The 26,086-nt window shown below is 45.5% G+C and overlaps 1 protein-coding gene across 1 annotated transcript in view; it reads right to left on the minus strand.

The window, feature by feature from the left end:
• Positions 1-14,798: 14,798 nt before the first annotated feature.
• The window catches only part of ALDH6A1 (aldehyde dehydrogenase 6 family member A1), a 111,463-nt gene continuing 100,175 nt past the window's right edge, over positions 14,799-26,086 (minus strand). Inside the window, exons 10-12 of the mRNA XM_078659873.1 lie at positions 22,101-22,280; positions 18,525-18,623; positions 14,799-16,398 (exon numbers count right to left, since the gene is read on the minus strand). Of these exons, the coding sequence (XP_078515999.1) occupies positions 16,294-16,398; positions 18,525-18,623; positions 22,101-22,280 (384 nt within the window). The 3' untranslated portion in view covers positions 14,799-16,293. The remainder of the gene's footprint in view (positions 16,399-18,524; positions 18,624-22,100; positions 22,281-26,086) is intronic.

The raw sequence follows: 26,086 nt of genomic DNA on the forward strand, positions 1-26,086 counted from the left end.
GAGTCATGCGGAAGGGGAGGTCATGACTTGTGCATGTGAGAGCGGGGGCAGCCAGGGTGCATGGGGGATGCTTGCAGGGTCAGGGAAGGGGCTGATGATCGATCGCAAACAGAGACCATGGTACCTAAAAATGGCTGTTGTATATATGTGTGCATGGGTCTATGCTGGCGGGATAACACAGTCAGTGTTTCGTAATTATTTGTTCTGCTTACAACAAGGGGTACAGTGAACGCAAATGAACGCCGCTTATGTACACATAAATTGCCATTTTCAACAGTCGCCGCTTTTTTACATAAGCAAGTTCAATTTCTATATAGCCGATGCGATAGGCAGAATGCAATACATGTTAATTTACATTTGTTGGGTTCTTCATACAAGTCTAGAGATCGGCATAATACTTAGTCGGAGTCAATCAAGAAAAGAGGTTCCGAAACATTATAGAATCAAGTTTAGACTTTCTCTCTGGTGACATCAACATACAGTAAGAGTACTCTGATACCTTCGGGTCTTATCAGTGCTATAAGAAACTTTTGGAAAACTAGATACATGGGTGACCGATGAAACATTTTAAAAAGCAATAAATGGCTGAGGGAGGAGTTCAAGTTGATACAAGCAATTTGGTCAAGGGGGTGAGTAGAAAGTTCAGGAAGGGGGTTTTCGTCACAATGTCTTTTTAACGGAGTCCGTCTTCTTTTGTTGGCGCTGTTGAGCACCGGCGGTGGAGCTATAGGTCCAGCTCGGATTCATCCTTACACGTTGCAGGGTGCGATCAGTCCTCTGCTGTTAGATCACAGTCCTGTTTCTTAACTCATGTTCTTAGGGGTGCCTCATGCTGGGCACCTGCGTGTCTTTCTTTTTCTGTGGCAAAACCTCATTCCATAGTCAGAGTTTATATGAAAGAGTTTGTTGAATAATCGAGGGAAGAGAGGGCGGAGTGGGGCCAGATCTTTGAACACACCAAAGGACCAAGGGAGCAAAGGATAACGAGCAGGCAGGCCCATTGGTCGGGCTCAAAAAGGACAGGGACTTCAGGCACGAGTGGGGCAGCAAATCGAGGGCTTCAAGGCAGCCCTTTATTCCTTACTCTGCCGAGTTTGAGAGTGGTGCCTCGTCCCGCGTCTCGTTGCTCGGTGGCTCCACCTTTGGTCGCGGTCACACGTGCTTCATGATCTGTGGCCAGGCTGTGCGTCACATCCAGCTCCTCTCCTCCGGTGATTGTATCTTTGAATGGGTAAAAATAAGTTTTAGAAAGACTGGCAGGAGAAGACATTCATACATCTCAATTCCGTCCCCAATCCTATGTAGGTGGGGGATAAGTTCATCGGTCACAGTCAGAAGTCATTATTTATGGAGTATGTAGGAGGGCATTACCATTGAATTCATAAACCTGTTTGGCTTCATTCGTGACGTATGTGGAGAGAAATTGGACCTTTATACACAGTGTATTATATCAAAACTCAAAATCGAGTCCTTATGTAGAGACTCGCCCTTCCCTTTAACCCAAGTATCGACAATCTTACATTTCCCTTCGGGGTCGGCTAACTCTTGTAAGCAGGGGCGTTATCGTCATGAAGAAGGGGGAGGGGGCAGATGTAAAACATGCTTTTCAATTACGCTTCGAGGGTAGCTGACATGAAGCTGGGGTTAATCGGGGGAAACGGGGACGCTTTGGACAGGGAGCTGAGGTCGATCGGGAGAAGTGGGGTACTCTGGACATCCGCATTTAAGTGCAGAGGAGCGAAGTAATCTGTGCATTGGGAATTGCATTTTTAGCGAACCGAAAAACAGAAGGCCATTGACGTTATAGTCCCCCCATAAAAGGCCAGATTAGGGGACATCCGTCGTCTTACCTGTCCTTTCCTTCATTACCAACTCGGGTTCTATCGTTTTGCGGAAAAGGAGAGGTAGTAATATGGCGAGTCACAATCGTTTTAGTTCCTGTCAATTTTTCCAAACACCTTTGTGTTCGAGGAGACCCAATTAGGTGTTGTGCCGGGGGGGCACAACGTTACCATACAAGGAAAGAGGGAACAGGGGGGACTTTAGAGAGTGTGAGAGAGTGAGAGAGTGAGAGAGTGAGAGAGTGAGAGAGTGTGTGAGAGAGTGAGAGAGAGTGAGAGTGAGAGTGAGAGTGAGAGTGTGAGAGTGAGAGTGAGAGTGAGAGTGTGAGAGTGAGAGTGAGAGTGAGAGTGAGAGTGAGAGTGAGAGAGAGAGAGAGAGTGAGAGAGAGAGAGAGAGAGAGTGAGAGAGTGAGAGAGAGAGAGAGAGAGAGAGAGATACAATAATGGATCATCCAGTGCGCGCACAACACAGAACAACAGGGGTTAAGTAGTACGGAGACACAGGCAGAGGGATGACATAGATCCATGCATCACGTATACACAAACTCAGACGGGGAAGACAGTACATGTATTATGTACAAAAATCCAAGACAAAACATAGAACAGTTATTGGCCAAAATTATCTTTTCCTGTATGCTGCGCATCCTTAGCATCCTAAGCTCTTTTTACCCTTTTCTTCTCTTTTATTCGTCGGCTGCCTTTTTACTGGTGGCTTTAATTGTACACATTTACGCCTTTGGCAATTGGTCATGAACTAACCTGGTCGGGCTAATGCTCACGGTGGTATTTTTGAGTCATTTTAGTAAATGTGTTTCCAGGCTGAGACAACAGTTGGTGTCGATTGGAGAATAATGGGGCAGCTCTGAGTTTCTGGTTCACGAGGGTGTGGAAAGGATGTAGTAATTTCTAAACACTGACAACATTCCTAGTCCTCCAAACGGAGGGTACTAGAGTTTAAACCTCACCTAAGAATATTCTTTTAAACTTTTCCCTATTTAGTTAAGTGTAGAATGCTTAATCATGAGTGCATATTATTTTTGGTTGTATTATTCGGGGTGCGTAGGCATCATAATCGAACGCCTTTTTCCCGTCTCTTCGTCCGTTAGATCACCTTTTTCTTCTTCCGTATTTTTAATCGATGTTCCAAAGTGACCTGCAGAAAAGAGGGAAAAAGAAGGGGGGCGGGGGCAGCATTTAAAAAACACATCAGCGCGCATAAACCCGAAAAGGCTTTTACTTACTACATACTCGGTCTATCTCCACGGAACACAGTTCTTGCCAACTCGGCAGTTAAGCCCAGATGGACCTTTTAGTGTGGGAGAGATGATTATCGGAAGCTGGTGGGTAGCATAGGTCACCCAAGTGTGGTATTATGGACCGTATGTAGGGAGGCCAGGTGGCACTCCTTCGGGGCGACTTAGGGGCATTTTAGCACAGTTTTTCCTGATACAGGTAGCATATAAAGTATAGACTGAATTCCAGGGTCTTTAGCGGTTGCTTTTGGCTGTACAAAAATGTGCAAAGTACATACAACAAAAACCTGGACCATTCATATTTGCAATACGTATTATACTTTTTAACCCTTAATTTAATCGAGCTGAGCCATTTCACCTGTAATTCAGTTATATCGGAAACAGTGGTCATTTATTCGAAACGTACCAATTTACACGTGACAACTACGTACGTTTTTTTCCAAAAATCTTTAATAAAAAATGTTGGTGCATAAATATGGGCCTACAACCCAGTGGGCCGGCCAGAACTGTACATGTGGGGATACTTATTAGTGGAAAACCTAATGGAGTCGGTGGTCGTTGATTTCATAATGAAAGTGCGACAAGTGCAATAAAATCATATCGAAATTTCAGTGTGAGCGAGTATCATACGTGTTGAAATTCGAACTTTCAATAATCATGATGCGCCAAACTTAACAACAATTCATTGTCCGAATGTTCAATCAGCACCCATCTCACTTCAATTCATTGTCCGAACACATAATCAGTACCCATCCCATATCAATTCATTGTTTTTAAAAACTGTATGCATGTTTCATGACAACAAAGTTGAGCAATCGGGGTACAACAAGGAGTTGAAAGTTTCATTTGTACCGGCGCCATTTTGGGTGCAGCCAGGCAGATCCAGGCATAGTCAAAATTTCCACCAGCTCGTGGCTGGCCCAGAACCTCTTTCGGCAGTCCAAAAAGTTCCGTTAAAGGGCAATAGAAAGGGATCGGCAGTATGAACCATCAGTCAAAAAAAGGGGGGGGGAGGGAGGCAACAATGTTCCCTACCGGGTCATACTGGGTTTTTCACCGGAACCGTTCCGAACTGTAGTCTGCAGGATTTTAGTCATTCAAATCGAGGCTGGCGTCAGCATGGGAGTGCCAACGTCCTGCGGCTACATTTCCATCGTTCCGTGGGCAATCATGGCAGTCATTCCCCATCGGGGGTATCTGCGGGAGTCGGGGACTCCCGCGGCTCCTCTAGAATCTTCAAGGTTGAGGAGAACTTTTATGATGGTGGAATCAACAAGCGACCGGGCCATTCCTTCATGCTGGGCCCGCTCTTGCAAGGTCGACCGCCATTTTGAGAGTTCGGCAGCTACCGGCAATCGCGGGGTCAAATGAGCAGACGGGCTCCAACCTGCCGGGTCGAGGTGTTGCAGCATCGCCACAGTGGATGAACCCTTTGCCGGGTGTGTGGAGCGTCGCTGCACCGTAAGAGTGGACGAACCCTTTGCCGGGTGCGAGGAGCGTTGAGGGTGCAGCTGGGGAGCCTCCACCTGGGGAGGTGGGAGAGGCTCGTTCGCGCCGCCTCTCCCTCCCGGTGCACCCCACGGCGTCTCGCTGGACATTTGTTATGGCCGGACCAGGCGATGAGGACGAGGGGGGGGGGTCGGAGGCATGTGCAAGACATCCCCCCCCCCCAGTGTTGTCGTAGCCATTATTGAAGAAGTGGCGGCTGATACGTTTCGGGCCGGGCCTCCGGTTGATGGCGGCCGGACGCTCTTTGCCCTGGCCCCAGGAACGGGTCCCTTGGTTCATCCAGGGGGGGGGGGGGGACAGGCCTTGGCGTGTGGCGCCGCCTTCGGGCTATTCGCGTAGTGGTCCTTCCACCCCACCGCCCCTGACGGTTTTTGTAGACTTTAAAACGCCCAAAAACTACTAGAAAGTAGCCCAAAGTAGCCCAACATTGCTACTTTGGGGAAGGAAGGGCTGGAACGGCGTCAGGCAGACGGCGAAATGCATTGTGGGTTTCGTTTGCCGTTGCAGCCGTTTGTCATGTAAATAGTTGCTTAAATGTTCTTTTTGTTTGTTAAAAATAAAACGTTTTCGCCTGTTACTTCGCTATAGTGTTGTATATTTTCTATTATTCGCCTAAGGTTTGTCGTTAATTGGGCGGGGTGGGTGGCGAAGCCAAGCTGTCTCGAAGTCATAGCGTTAAGTTCGGCTTTCCTCACCAGTTTCATATTTCCTGAGGGGTTGTTCCCTATGTTTCCATTTCAGCGAGGTTGAAAAGAGATCTCATCAGCGGCCTACTGATTTCACTCTATTCCTTTTCTTTTCCCTAACGATTTTTATATATATATTTTTCTCTTTTATTTGCTAGTACGATACAGCGGCTAATCCGTATTTTTATATTTGTCCTTTTGTATTAGGGGTACCCTCCTGGTCGAGCCAGATGACCTACCTCCAATAAATGGTCCGGGTGAAACTGGTTTATCAATCAGTGGGGAGTAGATAGGCATGACAGATTACAACGGGGGACAAAGGTCCGCATTACCTACCCTTCCTTACTTGCAAAGACTAGACAGAACATTTCTATTCCACGTCATTTGCAAACAGAGAATGCCTCAAAAGAACTATTCCTTGAACAATAAATGTCCAGACAATCAATCAATCAGTGAGGAGAAAAAAAAACAGGCATGACGGATTACAACGGGAACAAAAGTCTGCATTACCTATCCTTCACTATCTGCAAAGGGAGGCAGAATATTCCTATTCTTCCCCGTTTGTAGACAGGGAATATCTCAAAGAGCAATAATCGATAAAAAAAAATCGATAACAAACAATCAAATGCGGAGAAAAGATAGGCATGACGGATTACAACGGGGACAAAAGTCTGCATTACCTACCCTACACTATCTGCAAAGGGAGACAGAATATTCCTATTCTTCCCCATTTGCAGACAGCGAATGTCTCAAAGAGCAACAGAGCATCCAATCAATCAGTGGGGAGAAAAATAGGCATGACGGATTACAACGGGGGACAAAAGTCCGCATTACCTATCCTTCACTATTTGCAAAGAGAGAGGAACGTTCCTATTCGTCGCTGTTTGCAAACAGAGAGTGTCTCCAAGAGAACCAATACTTCAAGTAGCAACCGAGGCTAAATGAACCAATCAATGAACAATACCAGTATTTTAAATACTGTTTCCAAAACAATCAATCAATCAATCAGATGGGTAAACCATCCTACCAATCAGACGTAAAGACGTCCTACTTAACCTTACCCGGACCGGATCATGTGGGCAATTCTACGCCTTCCTTCCTCCAGCGCCTCTTTTCTCCATGTTTTTATCGCAGCATTCCTGTGGGTTTCCAGTCAGGACAATCGTTTAGATGTTCACCCCATCGTCTGGACCTCTCTTACCGGACCTTATGTCGCTGATGGGCCCCGCATTAGGGCGCCAATTGTGGAAAAGTCAGCCCATAACACGCCTGATGCCCAGGCTGCTGGCGCAGGATGCCTCTTAGTTCTCATCTTGAACGATTACCAATAAAGAGACGGGCGCTGGAAGCAGGAATACAAGAATAGAGTTTTATTTCTCATGAGGAGAGCCTGTCATTTCGGACACTTGCATAGTGTCTTCAGGAGGTGCTCTAACAAGTTTCTCTGAGGCTTCGTCTTTTATACACAGGTTTATGGCACACAGACATTCTTCATTACAATCAAGACATTGTGAAGTATGAAGATATTCCAACACGTGGCTACAGTAGGGGCCCTGATCCTCCATACAATAGGAGGGGGCTGTCACGCAGCTGAGTGTTCTGCTGATTCCTTTGGAATGTGTGCGCCTGATTGAATCTCAGGGGGTGGGGCGGTCATGATCAATAGTAGCCCCCTTTGAAGAGGGGCGAGTGCATACAGTAGTGGGCAATGAACTGTACCCTCAGGCTGAGGGATGACCAGCGGTCCGTGCAAACGATCAGGCTCAGAGGAAGGGGTCATAAAAGGAGGGGTATTCATGGAAGAAAAGGAGGTGTTGGTCAGGCGCGGGTTGTGATTCCTAGAGACAGAGTCATGCGGAAGGGGAGGTCATGACTTGTGCATGTGAGAGCGGGGGCAGCCAGGGTGCATGGGGGATGCTTGCAGGGTTAGGGAAGGGGCTGATGATCGATCGCAAACAGAGAGACCATGGTACCTAAAAATGGCTGTTGCATATATGTGTGCATGGGTCTATGCTGGCGGGATAACACGGTCAGTGTTTCGTAATTATTTGTTCTGCTTACAACAAGGGGTACAGTGAACGCAAATGAACGCCGCTTATGTACACATACATTGCCATTTTCAACACCAGGTCAAAGAGGCCTGCTCTGAAGGCTCAAAAGGGGCTGCCTTAGACCTTCCAACACTACCATAGGCCCCAGGAATCACCACTGACAAATCACCCCACTACCTCTACAGGATCTTATAGCTGCCTACTGGGATGCTAAGGTAGAAGGTGCCAGCGACTTTAGAGAACACATCCAGTAGAAAATCTTAAACATGAAATGGACCCCCCCCCCATCACTGGGTCACAAGATTTAGTGGTGCACCAGACACAAAAATTCCACCAGTGTCTGGCATATGCAAGGAGTGTAGACCGTTTCTTAACAGATTGCATATCATAGGCCACTTCCAGTGAACAACCCAACTGCTGCAACCCAAGCCTCTCAACTTCCAGGCTGTCAACCTCAACTAGGCGAGCTGCTGGGGACGGATTTCAAGGAACCAGAGAGGGCTGGGAGAGCAAGGAAAATGCAGAGGAGGCTCCGCCGCCAAAAGACTCAAAGGAAACCATGGTCTCCTGGGCCAGAAAGGGGCTACCGGAATCACTGTGAACCCCCTCCCTCTGAAGCATCTCTGGGAGGAGGTGAACTGGAGGGAAGGCATACAGGGGTTCCTGGAGCCAAGGGACAGCCATGGCATCTATCCCCTACGCCTCGTGTCCAGACCTCTCTGAGCAGAACCGAGGTACCAGAGCGTTCGCCCGAAAGGCAAGGATATTTACAAAAGGAACTCATAGGAGAGATATCACAAGTTAGACAGCCTGAACACCGAAGTGAAAGTCCACTAACAAAAGTATATTCCTGCTGAGGCTGTCCGCCAATTAATGTTTTCTTGCGTGTGGGGTCCAGTTGAGACTTGCAGATATTTAGGAGAAATTCCTGGGACTTCAGAACGTTTCACACCCAGAGAACGTATTCCCATGCCTTGGGGAAAAAGGAAACCGCGAGTCATCCAGCTATGGTAATACTTGAACCTCTAGTAAATGTGCCACCAGTGGTGCTAGTACCTTTGTGAAAATCTAGATACGATGACCGGTCAAAAGGCAGCACCTTGAACTGAAAAGGATTTGCTCCCACAGCAAACCGTAGAAACCTCAGTGATTGCATGTGAATCGGCATTTGGAGTAAGTGTCCTGTAAATCCAATGTCATGAGAAAATCCTCTAGTGACACCAGGGGAATAATTTGCATCAGAGACACCATTTTGAATGTGAACTTTGTCACATATCTGTTGTAGGACAGAAGCTGCCATCTACTTTCAGGACCAAAAAATAGACGGGAGTAAAACCTAGTTCTCTGTTACGATTTGGGAACTAGCTGAGCTGCCCTCTTCAGAAGAAGCACCTGAACACCCAGACGCAAAGTCGGATTCCGCACAGGATTCTTGAGCAACTTGATTTGTAGAAAATATGGATCCAGTGGCCAAGAAAGAAATTCAATCTGATACCCCTGTACCACTACTGAAAGTACCCATCTGTCAGACACCACTCTGTGCAAGTGATAGGAAAGAGGCTTATTCTTCCTCCCATAGTAGGCAAGTAATTGTGATTATTTTGACTGTGATGGATGAAAACTTGATGTCTGCTGTGGTCGGAATTTCCCTGCTAGTGCGGCTCCTTGAGTCCGGCCTGAAAGGGCTGCTTAGCTTGAAGAACCAAAGTAAAACTTCAGATGACAAAGGAACGCTTATTTCCAAATGGTTGAAAAGGCTGCAGTATTTTTTTCTCCGCTGTCTTCTTCACCAGTTCATCAGTCTGAGGAGTAAATAGTTTGTCAGTGGACTAATAAGTTAGTTAGTTCAGTTAACTATATCTCCTGAATTTCACTGATTTTGAACAAGTGAAATCTGAGCCTAACTATAACGTCACAGTAACCTGTTTTTTCCAGTGAATTTTTAGGTTTTTTAAAATCCTATTTCCTAACTATAACGTCCCAGTAACCTTTGTTTTTTCCAGTGAATTTTTAGGTTTTTTAAAATCCTGTTTCCAAACTATAACATCCCTGTAACCCATGGATACTCGCAAACATTTGGTCAAGAGCCACAAAATATGGTTTGTGGTGTGACCGAGGCCCGCACTGATGGCAGCACGGTGGCGGTAGGGGGTCTGAGTGGGGCAGGGATTGTGTAAGAAGGTAAAAAAAAAATGTTAAATAAAGGGGCAAGCATTCATTTGCAGGTTAATAAATGCTTGCCCCTTTTCTTTTGAATATTAGTGATCAGCAACTAAACAGCAGCTCGTGCTGTGTTTACCAGTGGTAGCACATGGAAAGGTCAAGAGGGCCGCAAGCACCCCCCGGGCCGTACTTGGAGTATCACTGCTGTAACGTTTATTTTTTCCAGTGAATTTCTACATTTTTTTTAATCCTATTTCCGCCCTATAATGTCCCTGTAACATTTGTATTTTTAAAAATTATTTTAATCCTAACTGTAACCTGTCACCTTTGAGTGGCTGTGTAGGTCTGAGTGGGTTTCTAAACACCTGTGTGTGTCTGAGTGGGTGTGTGAGTGGTGCTATGTATTTTGCACATTTGAATACTTCGGGTATTTAAAAGTGAGAACCATGGACTCTTACCAGGAGATGACCAAAAACAAACCTCATCACAGTCACTACACATCAGATCAGTGCGCCAATAGAGCAACAATGAATTCACCTCCATTAAGAACTTCATATCGTTTTTCAACGTGGAATACGAGAGGAAATAACCTTGCTTTGCCTTCACCAAGACAAGACGTTTGGCTTGCTTGTGCTTTACTGAAGTGGAGCTTCAACTGGGACACCTGCTAGGTTTATATCTGCAGTGCTTCCAGTTGAGGTTTAATTTTTGTGAAAAGAGCACCAGGGCCAAAATTGGACCTCATTTATTTCCAAGAAGAGTCCCTAGTTTTGTCAAAAACATCTTACCCAACTGGAGTACTTTCATTTGGTTTATCAGAAAGTGCTACCTCGTTGGGTAAATGTCTACACTACAGCTGTGTATTGGACCACGAGGTGTGCATGTATTTCGGCAATGTGATTGTTCCTCGAGTTTTCTCATCCACAAATCTGTGATAACGTGAATCCTCGGTAAGGAAAGAGGACACGACAACAAAGAAGGGAAGTACCCCTGTTTCGTGGGGATTCACCCAACTAAATGAAGTAAGTGCTTCTCGGTTTGGTGGGGATGTCTTCCTCTGCATCAATAACGTCATCGGAATGGCTGGAAACGCGCTTGAGGGCCTTTTGTTAAGCTGTCCATCAAAGGGGGAAAGGGGATCTCTGCATACTATTAAGGAGGGAGGGGAGGTAATGTGACAACCCCCCCCTCCCTGGGCCGATTACAGCCCCGGGGACCAGCTTTAATTCAATGGAAGAGGGAGGGGGGCATGTGCCCCTCCCTCCCCAGGCCGATTTTGGCCCCAGGGATACCATCCCCTGGGGCCAGGCCACGCCTCCCTGGATGCCATGGTCGAACCCACGGCATCCAGTGAGCATGTTGGGGACTGTGGGGGGTCGAGGGGGGGGAAGTCACAAAGTCGGCTACCCTTCTCCCCTTCTACAAATGCAGCTCTCTGCGTACACGCAGAGCTTTCCTCTCTTTCCCTGCCAGCATGTCTGTGGGCAGGAAAAGAGATGAAAACTCCACTCCCACTTTTTGAAAAAGTAATTGGCCCTGTGGAGGTGGTGGGCCACCAGGGGCGGGGGTCCTTGCAGCTCCCTACCCCCGGCTCAATGTTAACATCAGCACCGGGGAGGTGGTGGTCCCCGGGGCATAAATAAGCCCTAGGAGGGGAGGGGGCCTGAGTGCCCCTCAATACTTTTTTTTTACTAAACTCAGCATGCCTCTGGGACCTGTCCCTTCCAGGGGCTACATCAAAAACAAGCACATGAGACCACGCTTTAAAAATATATATTCACTCCAATATTTGCACATTCTGCAGCAACTTAAAAAAAAAAAGCTTGTGTTGCCGCGCAGGTTCCCTGTAGGACCCCAGAACCAAAGCTGGGGGGTTAGGGTATTCCTACCGTACCCCTTGTTCTTTGCGTTTTCGGAGGGGGGGGGGCACCAAAACAGCTGCCAACACTTTCTGGTTGAAGTGTTGGCAGCCAATCGGAGCACTGCGGATCTCTGCACAAGCTCATCATTATCTGCGAAGGATCCGCACCTCCATATATCCAAATTTGGTTCTGTTAATAATGTTAAAACTACTGAATGTATTTACACCAAATACTAAACATGCTTCCTGGAACAAAAGCTATATTTTTGCAAAATTTGGTGTACTTCCATCCAGCGGATTGGGCTGTAGTCGTGTTAAAAAAACCTATGGGAATTAACATAGAAAACAAATTTTTGACCCCCTCTTTTCTCAACGTCCGCTTCACAGAGCGTCACAAAGCTTTTCATGCACAACTTATTACCGGCACACTCTTTTTAGAAATTTTTGTGAAGATTCATCAAAAGGCACCAAAGATATAGCAAAGTCAAAAAACACTTTTCCAATGGAAACCTGGTAGTACCTACTGGCAACCGCAGGACCCTGCACTGTCGATCTGTTCACGTCACGGCTGAATCATCAACTTCCCAGATACTTCAGTTATAGACTCGTTCCGGAGGCAATGGCGATGGACGCTTCCTGCAAGATTGAAGCGAGTGAGATCAGCTATGATGTTCCTCCGTTCCCAATGATCAGATTATCGACCAACGGCAAGAGGCAGAAGTCTGACGTGGTGGCGGTGGCAAGTCTGGTATGGAAAGCCCAAGTGTGGTTTCCAGTTCTTCTGGAACTTTTCTAGGATTTTCCAATCCAACTCCCTCATCTTCATATTCTGATCCTTGATCCGGACGGGAATCACCATAATTTGATGACGCCTGGTTCTTTGTTTCACATGGCATGGCAGATTACAGAGAACAATGGAAAACCTCAAGCTGGGAATCGATGGCAAGGTTCACCCATACTAGTCAGCATGGTCGCATTAATGGGTCAAAGGGGCCTGGATCCTGTGGGTGCGGGCATTGTTCAAATCTTAAAATTTATGCCTCAAGGCATGATGTATTGTTCGGTCAATACCTTACGGTTGGCTATTTCAACAGGTCATGAGCCAGTGGCTGGTGCTCCAGTCAGAGATCATCCCTTGGTAGAGTGATTGCTCAGAGGAGTCCGTTTGTACCTTCCGCCGGAGCTTGGATATTCATCCCTCAGATGTTAACAAGGTCCTGAATCTTTTTCGGTCATGGAAAAGTAAGAAGTACCTTTCCAAAAAATAGTTGTCAGCCAACTTGGCTATATTGTTAAGCCTGGTGTTTTGCAGGATGATGTTGGATGTCAGAGTGTTGGACAAATAATAATTCCAAATTAATTTCCTAACCTGCTTTTCAGGACTGTCCAAAATGATGTGTGGTACGTTGTATTAAAGCTTATGAGAGGATGACAAAGTAACTTTGACCCATGAGTGAGTCATTTACGGATTACAAAAAAGGAAAAAAACATAGGGCGGTTTCCTCTCCATATTGCGAGATGGGTCCGTTGGGCCATGCAGGAATAGATACTTCCAAATTTGGTACACATTCTGCCAGAGCAGCAATGGCCTCAAGATTTTGCACTGGTTGCTAGATAAGAGGACATCGTGAATGTGGCAGACTAGTCCTCAGAGTCTACCTTCAAATGTTTTTATTTTAAATCAGTGCTGGATGTGGCCTCTATGGTCGTCAGAAAGCTTTAAACTACCATAATCCTCGCTTCCGGTCCTGATATAGAATGAAAACTATCCTACTGAGATAACAGAAGGTTTTTAGTTCTATTAAGGACTCGGAGACGAGGATTATTTCCTCGTTGTAGTTCGCAAATCCCTGCCCAAAGGGGATTTCTTCATTAAGAGAAGGTATTGATTTTAAGTGTTGCTACAGGTTGATGACTCGAAGTTGAGTATTTTACAGGCTGATGATGATATTGCAATGCGCTTACAGTTGGGCATTTTTTTGTGACGTGGTAAAGGCATTTATTAGGTGCTCGTGGTAAGGCCTAGGTTTCTATTTCAGGCAATGATCGCTCCAAGCAGGAGAGAACATAGACTACTCAACGACACGTGTCGCAGGAAGAAAGAGGATCACAGAAGATGAAATGGGATGGTTATATTTCATTGTGGACTGTGATTGGTGTTGCAAGTTTCCAGAGTTCTCATGGGAAACGTAGTTTTATTTCTCTGTTGGCTGCAGGAGAGTTGACAAAGAAGGAAGTTTTAGCATAAGCGTAACTTAAGCCTATGAATATGAATTTATGGAGTGTGGGTAACCATTTTGTAGAGTGCAAACATTCACCTAAGGGTATTTTGGCGCGATCTGGACAGCAGCAGGGTAAATAGCTCAGTTTGTTTTTGCAGAACTGCTGGCCACATCATGAATAATCTCTATTATTTAGACAACATCCGGGTAAATGGTTTAGTCTTTGGGTTTTGAGGGCCACTGGCCAAACAGTTCAAATAAAACTTGCTATTTACTGGGTTGCCAGATAAACAGCAGAGAAATGTTACTATTTACCTGGCAACTGGCTAAGTAGCTGCCACCTTCTGAAAAAGGTACTTCTTAGCTCTGCAGTGACAAAGCAACATGGACCCCCTCTGCAGAAAGGGACCCCCCCCCCCCCAAAGTCTCCCATATCTAACAGATATTTATTGACCTTCAGCTGAATGCACCCCCACCATTCCTTTGAAGGTTTGGGGGCCCCTGTGAGCCACAGGGAGTAGCAGGTGTGGCGCCGCGGCCAGGGCGACTGACGCTGGAATCTGGGGACCACGGTTCGATCCCCGGCTCCGGCGGCAGGGTAGCCCAGCACCATGTGACTCTGGGCAATAGCTCGCTTAATCCTCCCGACGGCCCCCAGCGCCTAGAGACCCTTACGGGTGATTGTGCGCTTTACAAATGTGGACTTTACTTTACTTAGGCCCATGTTAGCTGGCTGTTTTAGAGGAAGTTGGTCACTTCTGGATTGCTCTTCTCGAGTTTTCACCTTGCTCCATGATAAATATGCACAAGAGGGTATTTCTAACCTTGCTTATCTGCTATGACGTTATCGATTACATATGTTGCAAACTGCTTTATGTGCCTTTTATCTTTGTGAACATTACTGCTAACTGTTCTGAATGTATGTTCTTTCATGGAGAGATACCAGTGATCCTTCTGTACTGGACTCGGTCAGCCTTTTTGCTTAACAACTTCAGTAAAATAAACGAACTTTGTACCCTCCTGTGCAGTAGGTGCCTTAACCCCATTACATGAGGAATAAGGACCATTTGCCCAAACAGCAGGAAACCTTCCCTCTCTCTGCTTTCTGCGCAAGAACTTCACTCATCCAGTTTCTGCAACATTGGCACCAATACACATATTTACAGTTGCTCCAAGATGCTCAAAAATACAAATCAGCCTGTGCCTCACAAATTGATGTACCAGTGATTTATTGTCAGTTATTGTTCAAATTAGAAAAAACACGACTTGCAGACCCTTAGTGCAGCAAAACATGGTCACCCGGGGAGAAAGTACACCAGTGGCCTGTGCCAGATATTCACAGCATTGCTGTAGGTCAGCGGATTTCTGAGGAGCTGCAGCCTCCGGTTAGTTGTCAGCATAAAGGAATCCAAGTACATTCTGCTGAAAGTGGGTTACAAAGCTGGAACTATTCATTTAGAGTAAAAACATTTCACATTCCCAGCATGTAACTGAGCCAGAAAAAAGACCCAAACCTTTACAAAGTGATATGAAAATATGCAGCAAGAATCAAGGTAGCTGTACTGAGTTAGAGCATGATTAACAAGGGAATCTCCCTTCTAAGGTAGAGCTTCTCAGAGGTACAGCTCTCATCAAGGGTGAAGAGCTTTAGCAGGGCACTGCACCAATTATCAAGGTGCAGCTTCTTCAAGGCTGGACCCCATCAGGGAAAAGATCCTTCAGCAGAGCAGGGCCTCACTATGACAGTATCTCAAGAGCGGAGCACCACACCGGGGCAGCGCACGACTCACCAGCACAGAGCTTCACCATGGCTTCGGTAACAGTGATGAGCGCTCTTATTCTTTTGAGATCTGGAGAAGTGCAACCACTATTCTGATAGATTGGTCTGTGTGTCTGCTTAATTAATTTCTTCTGAGTTTTTTAAGTAACCATTACTTTTCCACCATTTCGCATCCATTATCAGGAGGAGCTTTCACTCTTCTGAAGGGCACTGTATTAGTACTTTGGAGTTGCAACTCTCCCCAGCGTTCGTGTATAATCTGTCACTAGGGATCACTGTGCAGAGATCAAGTCTACTCCTTATCCAGTCCTTCATGATACATGTAGGAATTAGACAGCTAGTAAACCTGTTGGATAATCACTTCATGTGAGGCCTTGGTTACAATCCAGAATAAAAGGACAATTAGTGTGGGCCTTCTAGGCATCTTTACAAAAATAAAGACAAAAATTGCAGCGGTGCTGGAGAAGTACAACAGTGCATCACACTGGCCCCTCTGGTCCCATCAGTGGGATATAGTGAGCTATAAAGGATGTATAGAACAAAACACCACATCAGAGTCTTTGAATGAGGTCAAGGTTAGGCAGAAGATGTCCCAAGGAATTGTTTATCTACAGCAGAATATTATATACCTGCACATAATTAAAACTACTCCCAAGTTCAACTTAGGTTGTAGGGTGAACCTGAGCCCTAAAAGAGCAACCCGACCCCCATCCCCCCCCCCACCCCTCACATACATCCACTTGCTTTCTAAGCACTGTGCATGATGTGGGGAAGCAGGGGAGAACAAATGAAAGGAGAGCAAACAAAATGCTGGATACTAGGACGGTCGATTACGAGCAGCAGATCGGCATGATGTGGTTAGTGGTCGGTTTGCTCCAAGGATGTCAGCATCGGTCTATGCAGAAAGGGTTGGTTCATCTAGTGGAATTAGCGACCCATGGTTGGCATCACAACAGCAGGGCTGGTAACGGTAGCATCTTCCTCTTTCCATTGGGAGATAACGGTCTTTAGCTGGGTGTAGAACTGCACGCCCTGCAGAAGGGAAAAGAAGGATGCAAGTGAATGGATGGAGGTGACGTGCTGCACTCTACAGATAGAACTTGAGGCATTTTCAAGCAAGGCTTCACCGCCCTACAACAGAAAACTACTAGGTACAGATTACACAATGCCAATGGTCCTACTATTGGTAAACCCATCCTCCCCTCCCTCCAGGTGCCAGCGAATGCAATGGTTTACCAACTACATACCACAATACTTAATAAGCAGGCTAACAATAGTGTTTTGTATTAATTATGAACCGGTGGCGAATTACAATTCTTTTTTTGTTCATTTTAAAATTAGTAGTCAAAATTTGGAAGTCAACCCAAGTGTAGTGTTCGATCGAATTAATTATTCACAGTGTTTTCAATATTGCAACGAACTGGTCCCCGTGTCACCCATGCGCTCTAGGAAAGACACAAGCTGGCCCAGAAGTCTGTGTCACACGGCAGCCGATCCTTATGGGGCCTTGAGAGAAGATCGCAGTGCGAAGTGAATAAGCTTGTATTTCAGAAATTCTTTCCCCCATTTACCTACCCTCTTCTTAGCGGTCAGCAGGGATAATCACACACAGACATGCTGATGGACGTAGAGGGCTTTTGTTTAATCAGTGGTTTCTAAAACACATTTGTTACTAATTTACCTTATTTTCCAACAACTTCTGTTATGGCTATGACAAAGCATTGCAGCTCACAAGCCACTGCTCTGTGATAACTTAGCACTTCCTTTTTTAATCAGCAGGTTTCAAGCTGCATTATGTCCTGCATCTCGCTAGTATCTGGCCTGTCATTTACATCGTCTCTCTCCATGCGGTGGTAGCAGGACAGACCATGCGTTGTGGATGAGGCCTGGAAGCTGTTCCTTGAGAGGGTTGTCCGGGACCCTCTTAGATTCAATTCCGTGCCCAATCACAAGAATCCCAAGGGGGCAGAGAAAAGACTGAGGCAAAATGTATTAGTTTAATACAGGCTATGCCATTGGAGTAGGAACACATCCCAACTAGAGTCCCACTTGTACTCCAGTCAAACAAACCCTCGCATCCACTGACCCCTATGCCCAAGCCTACAATCAGAAAACATGTAACTGCAGGTTTTGAGCAATGGGCGCACTGGCCGGGCCTTTAAAGCAACCTGCTGGCACCTAGAATGCCAAGTTCTGCAGAGTGCATGCAATGAACCCTCCAGAACAGGAGGGTCTTCCATTAATTATTAGGTTGTAACACAGCTTGGCCAAGAGCTAAGGAGCAAGGGGTCTGTCACAAAAGTATACCGCAAGGAGGAAAAAACTGCAGTCTTGCAACAAGCAGCAGTGTGGCACCCTGGCTCTGCAGCGCATGGAATCAAATCAACGCATGAAGTAGAACCCCATCAGTGTTCACTTGGCACCCTCCAGCACAGCTGCAGCGATGCAGAAACTAGCTACACTATAGCTGCTGCTGCTTCACCTTTAGCTTCATTTACAAAAGGGTCTTGCAGGAAGCAGTGCCCTGAGAGACTAAACCTTCCCAAGACAAAATCCTATGCATGAGCTCAAAAAGACAAGAGCTATACTCTGAAACTATAGCCATTCTACCTTCTCCTAGATCTAAAGTGAAGGTAAATCCAAACTGTGAATGGCCCCTAAATGAGACTGAAGAATTAAACACCCACCAACCAAGGCCTTCATTACAAGTGGCCCATAAAAATCCCTGTTACTCCCTCCCGCCCCACCCCATCCTCCTGATTTACCGTTACCAGGGTTCTTGGCAGTTGCAGGAGGGGGAAATAACAGTGATTACGAGTGTGGGGGCAAATAACAAGGTTTTATCGTGCAGATTTCCAAAGGTTTTTTCCTTGGTTTTCTATGGGGCACTTTACCTCCTTCAAGCATGTGACATCTCTAGGTACAATACCACTGAGCAGGGGTGCTCTCACTGAACTCCTAATGCGGATGGGCCCAGTAACTGGTAGGAGGCCCACCAGATTTAAAAGGCCACCGGTAATGAGGGGCCAAGTGTTTACCTCTGCCACCATGTCTTAGCACATGCACATAGAGGATACAATTCCATGGTTTTCTTTTTCATAACTAAGAACTCAATCAACCAGGCACAACTTCAACCCACGAATATTTGTGGAGATTACCTGTTTGCCATAGAAGTTTGTGTCTCCCCTGAAGGAGGATCGAGAGCCAGTGAAGGAAAACATTGGCAGTGGGACAGGGATAGGAACATTTACACCCACCTGTAAGAGAACAAAGAACACAGTATTAGCAGGAAACCTGTAAATGTACTAGAGCAGTAGCAGAAGAGCTGATGGGCCTGCACAACAGCAACGTGCACAGGTGTTTCAGACATAAGTGCATGCAGACTCCACTGACAGATTACAGCACAAGAAAACCATATCTCGGGCATGCAGGGGGATCACCCAACAGGAGGAGACATCAGTGTGTACAAATAAAGGAATGGTGTAGGCATTAATAGATTTAAATACGTGGGCTGGGGAGTACACGGCACATGCTTTATTTAAAAACACTAGAGCAAAAAGTGAACAGGCATTTGTACGCCAGAGTAGATACACCTCAGGCTAATCTCAGAGCTTATGTATTCATAAAAGCGTAGCAATTGAGATTTGCTTTAACTTTGCCCCTTTGTTGATCTTCTTTGCAGGCACTGGAATAGTTGTTAGTTGTCTACGAAGTAGTTCCATTGCTCATAACTGATAGAGGCAATGTTAATGCAGACCACAAGCCAAAGACAGAAGCGGCTATTACAAAAGGAAGGGGTTTTAAACTGAAATCTGACTAGAGGGTTTCTACTGTTCACATACACAGTAGGAAGGGGCTCTACATTGTTAACACAGTCAGGCCATATACAGATCTCTAGTTTAGGAGGAGTTAAAGATACATGGTTTTTATTGTGTACATTTACTGTGTTATATTTAGCATTTAGTGGTGTATAAGCTGGTGTGTTTTTTCTTTTTAGGAGTGAAAGCACTAGCTGGAAATTGACTCAAGTGTTACTGTGTGCTTTGAGAGTCAGGAGTCTGTACCCCTAACCACCTCCACAAGTTAGCATTTGACTACTCTGCCTTTTCTACCATGAGGAGCAAGTGCTAAAGGGGTGTACTTGGTGCTCACTAAGGGACCTCGAGCAAAGCGGCCATACGACATGAAGATGCAATACTCTAATTGCCACAACTGGAGCCCATTAACCTCAGACTGTCTGATCCATTCCACCAACCATTACTTGCATCCGGCATGAACTGAAATGGAGGTTCTTTGTTACCCACTGCCCCAGAGGCAGGAGGGCTGGTAGACGCAACATGGCATGCTGTTCATTCCCTACTCCTCCAGATAATCACTACATCCAAACGTAATTGTCATTTTGTTTTTAAGTAAACAAAGAGCCAAAGCACAGTGGTGTGCTGATCCTCGCTCTCTCAGCAGTTATTGTTTTATGTACTGTTTGGGCCACTGCACCCAAAAACACTGGCCCTACCCCTTAGTTGTCAATACTAGTGGTAGGTGGGATATATGCTGCGCTATTCTGATTTATCTTGCATCAGAGTATGGTACTCCTCAATGAATGTTCAATCGGAAGCACTTAGGCACATCAACAGTACAGTGATCCTGCCAGGTGGCGAACCAGCTGTACATGCACCCAGCATGGTAACGAAAGTTTGGCACATGTGCAACCTAAGATAATGTGCACTCAGGGGAGCTGGAGTGGCTTTGGGATTGGTGCACTGGCAATAGTGTCAGATTGTGAGAAACTGCTGCATAGTTGCGCAAGCGTGGAGGGTGTCAGAGTCTAGAGCAGAACATAGGTGCCTGCAAGCAGCAACCGCAGTCCAGGGGAGTGAGCAAACAATGTTGGGACTGATGCTGGTTTACAAAGTAAACAATCAGTTGTGCACATGATGTGCAGGTTTACCAATCCCAGCAGTAGATATGGTGGTAGGTAGGAGTGGCCTGCCACCAGTCGCTTCACTTGGCAGCACTTCTCAAAAGTAAATACATGGACATCTTGAGTCATTAAACCTCTACTTAATCTTTTGGCAGCCTTATCACGGGCAGCCTCATCAGGGAAAGCAGGCAGACAGCTGTGCAAGCAGAGAAGAGGACCCTGCTTAGAAACCACCGCAGTAGCGTTCTTTTAGGAGTAGGACCATCCCATTGAATAGCTTCAACCATGGCCTCAATTAAAACATGAAGGAACTGTTAAAGCCTTTATGGTGGAAAAGCACAAACCCTAAATGTAGCCAGCACTCGCACACCTCCCATAGACTAGCAGTCGCACACTACCAGAAAAATTCTAGCACTCATCACATACAGGGTGTACTAGAGACAGCACTCCTTCCTACACCAGGGCTACTGGAATTAAGAAAAGGACCACATTCTGCAGGCAGGTGGACTAAACTATGCAGCAAAAAAAGAAATTATGCGACGTAATGTGTAACAATTTTACATATGTTAACATTATCTGGACAAAGGTTTCAGCCCATTGAGACCAACTTAACCCCCAAAGATAGCAGTAAGTACGAGAGTTCACCAGTCAACCTTTACGAAGGCCCTCTCACTAAGAAGCAAGACGTGTTGCAGCATTATTAGTAGCTTTTGATGGGTTTGACCTAGAAATATATTTTTTTTGTTGCTACAATGAACAGATTATGCCACAGATAATTGATGTGTGGAATATGTGGCAATCCAGAAATATGCGAAAATGTTTTAGCCGCAATATTGGGTAATTACAGTATCAGTCACAGTGCTGGAAGCATTCTCACAATACTGCTACCACTCGCATCCCACCCAAACAGGATAGTCACACACACCTGACTACACTCACCCACTCCTCAGACTAGCAGTCACACTACCGGAAGCGAACCCACACACCTAACAAACTAGAGCCAACGAGCGTGCCTGGTAACTGAAAGTTCCACTTCAATGAGTGGTGAGTTTGTGTGTGGTTTTGCGAATGGAAGAGAGGTTGAATGTAAGAATTAGTCAATGGGTGGGGGAAAAGATGCAGGAGTGCACAGGTGCAAGGTGGTAAGTGCTTAGGCTGTTGGATGGTTAGTTTTGGTTGTGCGTTAGACCTATTGGAGTTGCCAGTCTGTTACATACAAAAACAATAAGGATGCAGGCACTGTGCATGAGGAACAACTATGTGCTGGTGTCCTGAACACACCCATGCGCAATAGCACTCTAAAAACACAGTCCATGACAAATTAGTTGTTCGCAAGTACATTTATGTGAAAGTAATGTCTGCAATATCTCTACACAAGCAAAGGAAATAGAAGTGTGCAGTTTTCATGTACATATAAAGAGGCACACAATGGTCCAATCCACATACACAAACTAGAGTATAGTGTACATCTCTCAAATACACAGAAGGGTGGAGCACAAGGGAAAGTGCACGCACAGTGAACAAGGAGGAGATCTAAGTGTGCACATGTCTTACGAACATGCATGAGAGAAGTATGTGCAAACACGATACACTAGGTCAGCAAATCCCACACAGAAGTAGTGTGCGGAAGCGACAGCAGTCTGTACAAACACCGCGTACACTCAAAGGCGCAGTATGTCAGCAAGTCTGCGGCACAAACACAGGAGAGAGTACGTCTTTGGGCACATGGCAGAAAACCCATCACTGACTTGCACTGATTGCAGGTCATTGTGGCCATGCCCCAGCGAACAGCGAAAAAATACCACGATCATACCTGCCCAACATCCACCATGTGGCTGTATTTGCGAGCTGTAGCCCCATTTGTGGTGAAAATTGCTGTTCCATTTCCATAAGGATTCTTATTCACGAGATCTATGGCCGCATCCAATGTATCAGCTTCCAGAACCACCAAGACGGGGCCGAAGATTTCCTCCGTGTAGCACTTCATGCTGGGCTATGGAGAGAAACACAGACACACTGACTCAATTATCACTATGGGAAACATTCCACTACACAAGGCATCTATAAAACCTGCAAGATTGAAAAGCTGGCATTATGGCCGGTCTTAAAATTAAATACATGGAGGGTGAACAAAACTCTAATTATCGTAACTACAGGAAGTAGGGGAAATACCCTTTACCATGCAGGCTTTTCAATGCATGATAAGCAGAGGTAAGCTAAGGCAAGTGTGTGTATGTATAATTATAGTGTAAATATATTGATTTATAGATTTTGTTTTTATTTTTCCCTTGAAAAAAACCCAAAGGTTAAAGTAACATAGTTAGGGAAATATGTTAGAGATAACGTTTTGAACTAAAAAAACAAAACCCCCACAGGAATTCACAGGTGATAGATAGCAGAGCTAACTAGAACCTGCGCCCTCGCCATGCACTATTTTTGACCTCGCATATTACATCACTCATAAATTCATTTATGATATCATGGACATCTCAAAAAGGATAAGTGATGACATGGCTGATCTAATTAGAACATCTCTTTAACCTTTGTTTTTAACCCCTTCGATGCTCATGACGGAACTCAGCCGTCGTGAGTCATGGGTGGCCTGGGCGCATGATGGCTGGGTTCCGTCATGACGCCCGCGATTGGAATGTCCAGCACCGGGCTGGAATTTCTGCCGCAGGCAAGGTGTTAAAGGTTTATAGGAGATTTATCATTTTAAACAGAACTGAATCTGTTGTGCACAATGCGAAGGACATACTGCATCTTGGGCAAGAGAGAAATAATGAAGGCAAGCATGAAGGCGGCTGTGAAAGGCTCCTAAATGTAATGCCAGCAATTATTCTGCAATTGCTGGAGACCGAGGAGTCCAAGTTCGCTTTTTCTTTTTAATAGTTTAGCATATGACTGGTGCCTGGTTGAAGCAGAGGGAACCATACCTTCAAGTAGAAATAAAAGCAGCAATGTGGTGGGCAAACAGATAAGGAATATGGTACAGAATCCATTCATTGGCATGATGGTATTCCAGCTCACTGCACTTTTTGGGATGCAAGAGTGGGAAATGGCAGTTTTAAAACCAAGATGAAGTTAGGTACCAAAAGGAGTCCTAGTGTATTAGGATCAGTCAACTGTCGGATATAGGGATGGACTGTTGAGGCAGTATATGTTTTAGGAGCCTACGAGGAGTATATGGCAAATATGATGAAGCATGCCACTAACTTGGCGGGTGATGGCACTTGCTCCTAAATATTACTGCTGTATCTGACCCTAGTGAGGTCCTCTTAACATAAAAGATCATTTGGACCACTTTTCGGAACCGCACATCAGAGGTTTTGACTATAACAATTGGGAGGTAGTGTGCTATATTGACCGTAATCCTCATTTCCCTTCTTCTTGAATATGTTTAGACAACAAAACAACATTTGACCGAAATAAAGAAGCAATCACAAAACGTTTGGGTTGGGGAGGGAAACAAGACCACGTTGGGCGGATCAAGAGAAATGTAGCTATATTTTAAACAAGTTATACAATGCCTCAGCAAACAAACATCGATACTCCACAGACTATCTTAACCTAATTTGCTAATAACACCGCTTCTGTAATTTTTACAGCTTGATGATAAAGCTCTGAGCAGGTTTTTATAATGGCAGAAATAAATAGGATAGTATTTCTAGTGCCATTTCCTTTCCACCCTGCAGCCATCTTGTTCAAAAGATTTCAGCTCAGGCAAAAACCAGCTGCCTAAATAAGCCCGATTTAGTTGTTCTAGCATCAGAGGGAAGGCTGCAAGAGTAATGGAGAAAACTGCTGGAAAGTCATCCGGTACAGAGGCAGGATCCAAGGAAGAACCAAAGAGGTGAGCCATTTAATAAGGTTTTCACAGGTAACAGGTTGCACTTCTGTTTTCTCCAAGGGACGGGAATCATGCTAGCTTAACACATAGGAAGCTGAACCCCGAAAAAGATTACCTGGCCAATCAAGAGGGAAGAGTGTTAAATCCTTATTCTGTGTTTAAAAAAAAAAAATAGACCCAACCCAATACCCTGCAAGTAAGTATGTGATATATTGTGCAAACACTGGAGAGTGAAGTACATTTAAAAATGGAGGCCTTCCCAGAGCTAAATTCAGGGCATGCTGAATTAAGTGAGGCAGTCGGGATTTTATCACAAGGTTTGCCAACAAAATGTCTTCTGTATTCCATGTGACAGTAAGCTGAAACTGACAGAATTAGGTGAAGGGAGCCATTTAGCAATAAGGGATTACAAAGCATAATTAGAAAGATGAGCAAACCCTAAAAGACAGATAGTCCTTAAAATGAATGGCAAATATCCCAGATCCACCCCACACACACTGTGAACTTTTTACACTCACGTAATAAAGCAATCTGAAGAGACTATGGTCAGGTAGTACTTGCTTGAATTGGCTAGGCAATAAAAACATTAAGACTGGGGTCTGCCATAAATTCATGGCTGTGTTGACCATGGCACATCAATGATCTGGCACTGACCAGCCGCCAGGTGAACCATGAGGTACACTGTATCACGAAGCCTCAAAAATTCTGAGAGGAAGAACAGGAGGGTCTAGGACATCGGGAATGGCATCCTCCAAACCTTCACAAACAAAACAAAAGCAATAAATCACTGCTGTGCCCCAGAGGGAATTACCCATTGTACGAATACAGTCTGTGTCCTGTGCGTATCTTCCATGTAAGGAATACCTATTTTAAAAAAATGCCGGGTAAGCCGTAACATGCCTAGCCAGGTGTTATGCTTCATCCTTGGGGCTTTCATTTGCCAAAAATTATCATAATGGCGAATGGGCTTTCTCAACGTCAGGAAGCCCTGAAGTAGTTTAACTGAAAAAAGCCATTTCCGTCTGTATTTATTTTTTGGGCATTTGTTCTGTATATATCCGCATTTATTTTTTCCGTAATTAAAAGACGACACTGCAGCTAGTATTTTTCCACATTTATTTAAGACTATCAACAGCTCAGTACTACCACTTAGTCTGTGCACCAGAGAATAAAGAGAAAGTGACGCTTGGCTTGCAACATCCAGTTAAGAGGTAGCAAAGAAGAGTGACACTGAAGCCCAACGAATGGTAAGCAAGGGGCAGAATCCAAACCATTTTTGTAAACAATGAACAAGTTACTTACCTTCGGTAACGATATATCTGTAAGAAACAGTAGTTAGTATTAGATTCCTTACCTTAGAATATCCCCAGGCGTCAGTCTGGATCCGGAAACTTTTGCGTAGCAGTACCCCTGCGCGTCGGTAGGCGTCGTCTGCAGGCGTCTCCTGCGGCTCCGCATCAGTCGTCGGCGTCGTGCGCCGTGATGACGTCGCTGGAGTATATAGACGCCGCCTCAGCGCGCTGACGTCAGTTCTTTGTACACAGCTTTTCCGCGCCAGAACACGCAGAGCCATGTGAGAACCAACACTGGTGCCATTTGAAACTAGGGCCCTGAAAGGGATGTCCTTAACCCTAGGTATCAGTTCGCAGAACGGGGAGGATGGGCGGGGCGGTAAGGAATCTAATACTAACTACTGTTTCTTACAGATATATCGTTACCGAAGGTAAGTAACTTGTTCATCTGAAAGAAACAGGTCAGTATTAGATTCCTTACCTTAGAATAGATACCCCAGCAATACCAACCCCGGTGGTGGGTCTGCGAACCAATACAGCTTACACCAGAAAGTCCTGGAGGACAGAACGGCCAAAGAAGCCATCCCTCCGGACTTGCCTGTCCAGGCAGTAGTGCCTTGCAAACGTGTGCAGCGAGGCCCACGTAGCCGCCTGACA

The sequence above is a fragment of the Lissotriton helveticus genome, chromosome 9 (assembly GCF_964261635.1).
Source record: "Lissotriton helveticus chromosome 9, aLisHel1.1, whole genome shotgun sequence".
Taxonomy (NCBI): Eukaryota; Metazoa; Chordata; class Amphibia; order Caudata; family Salamandridae; genus Lissotriton; species Lissotriton helveticus.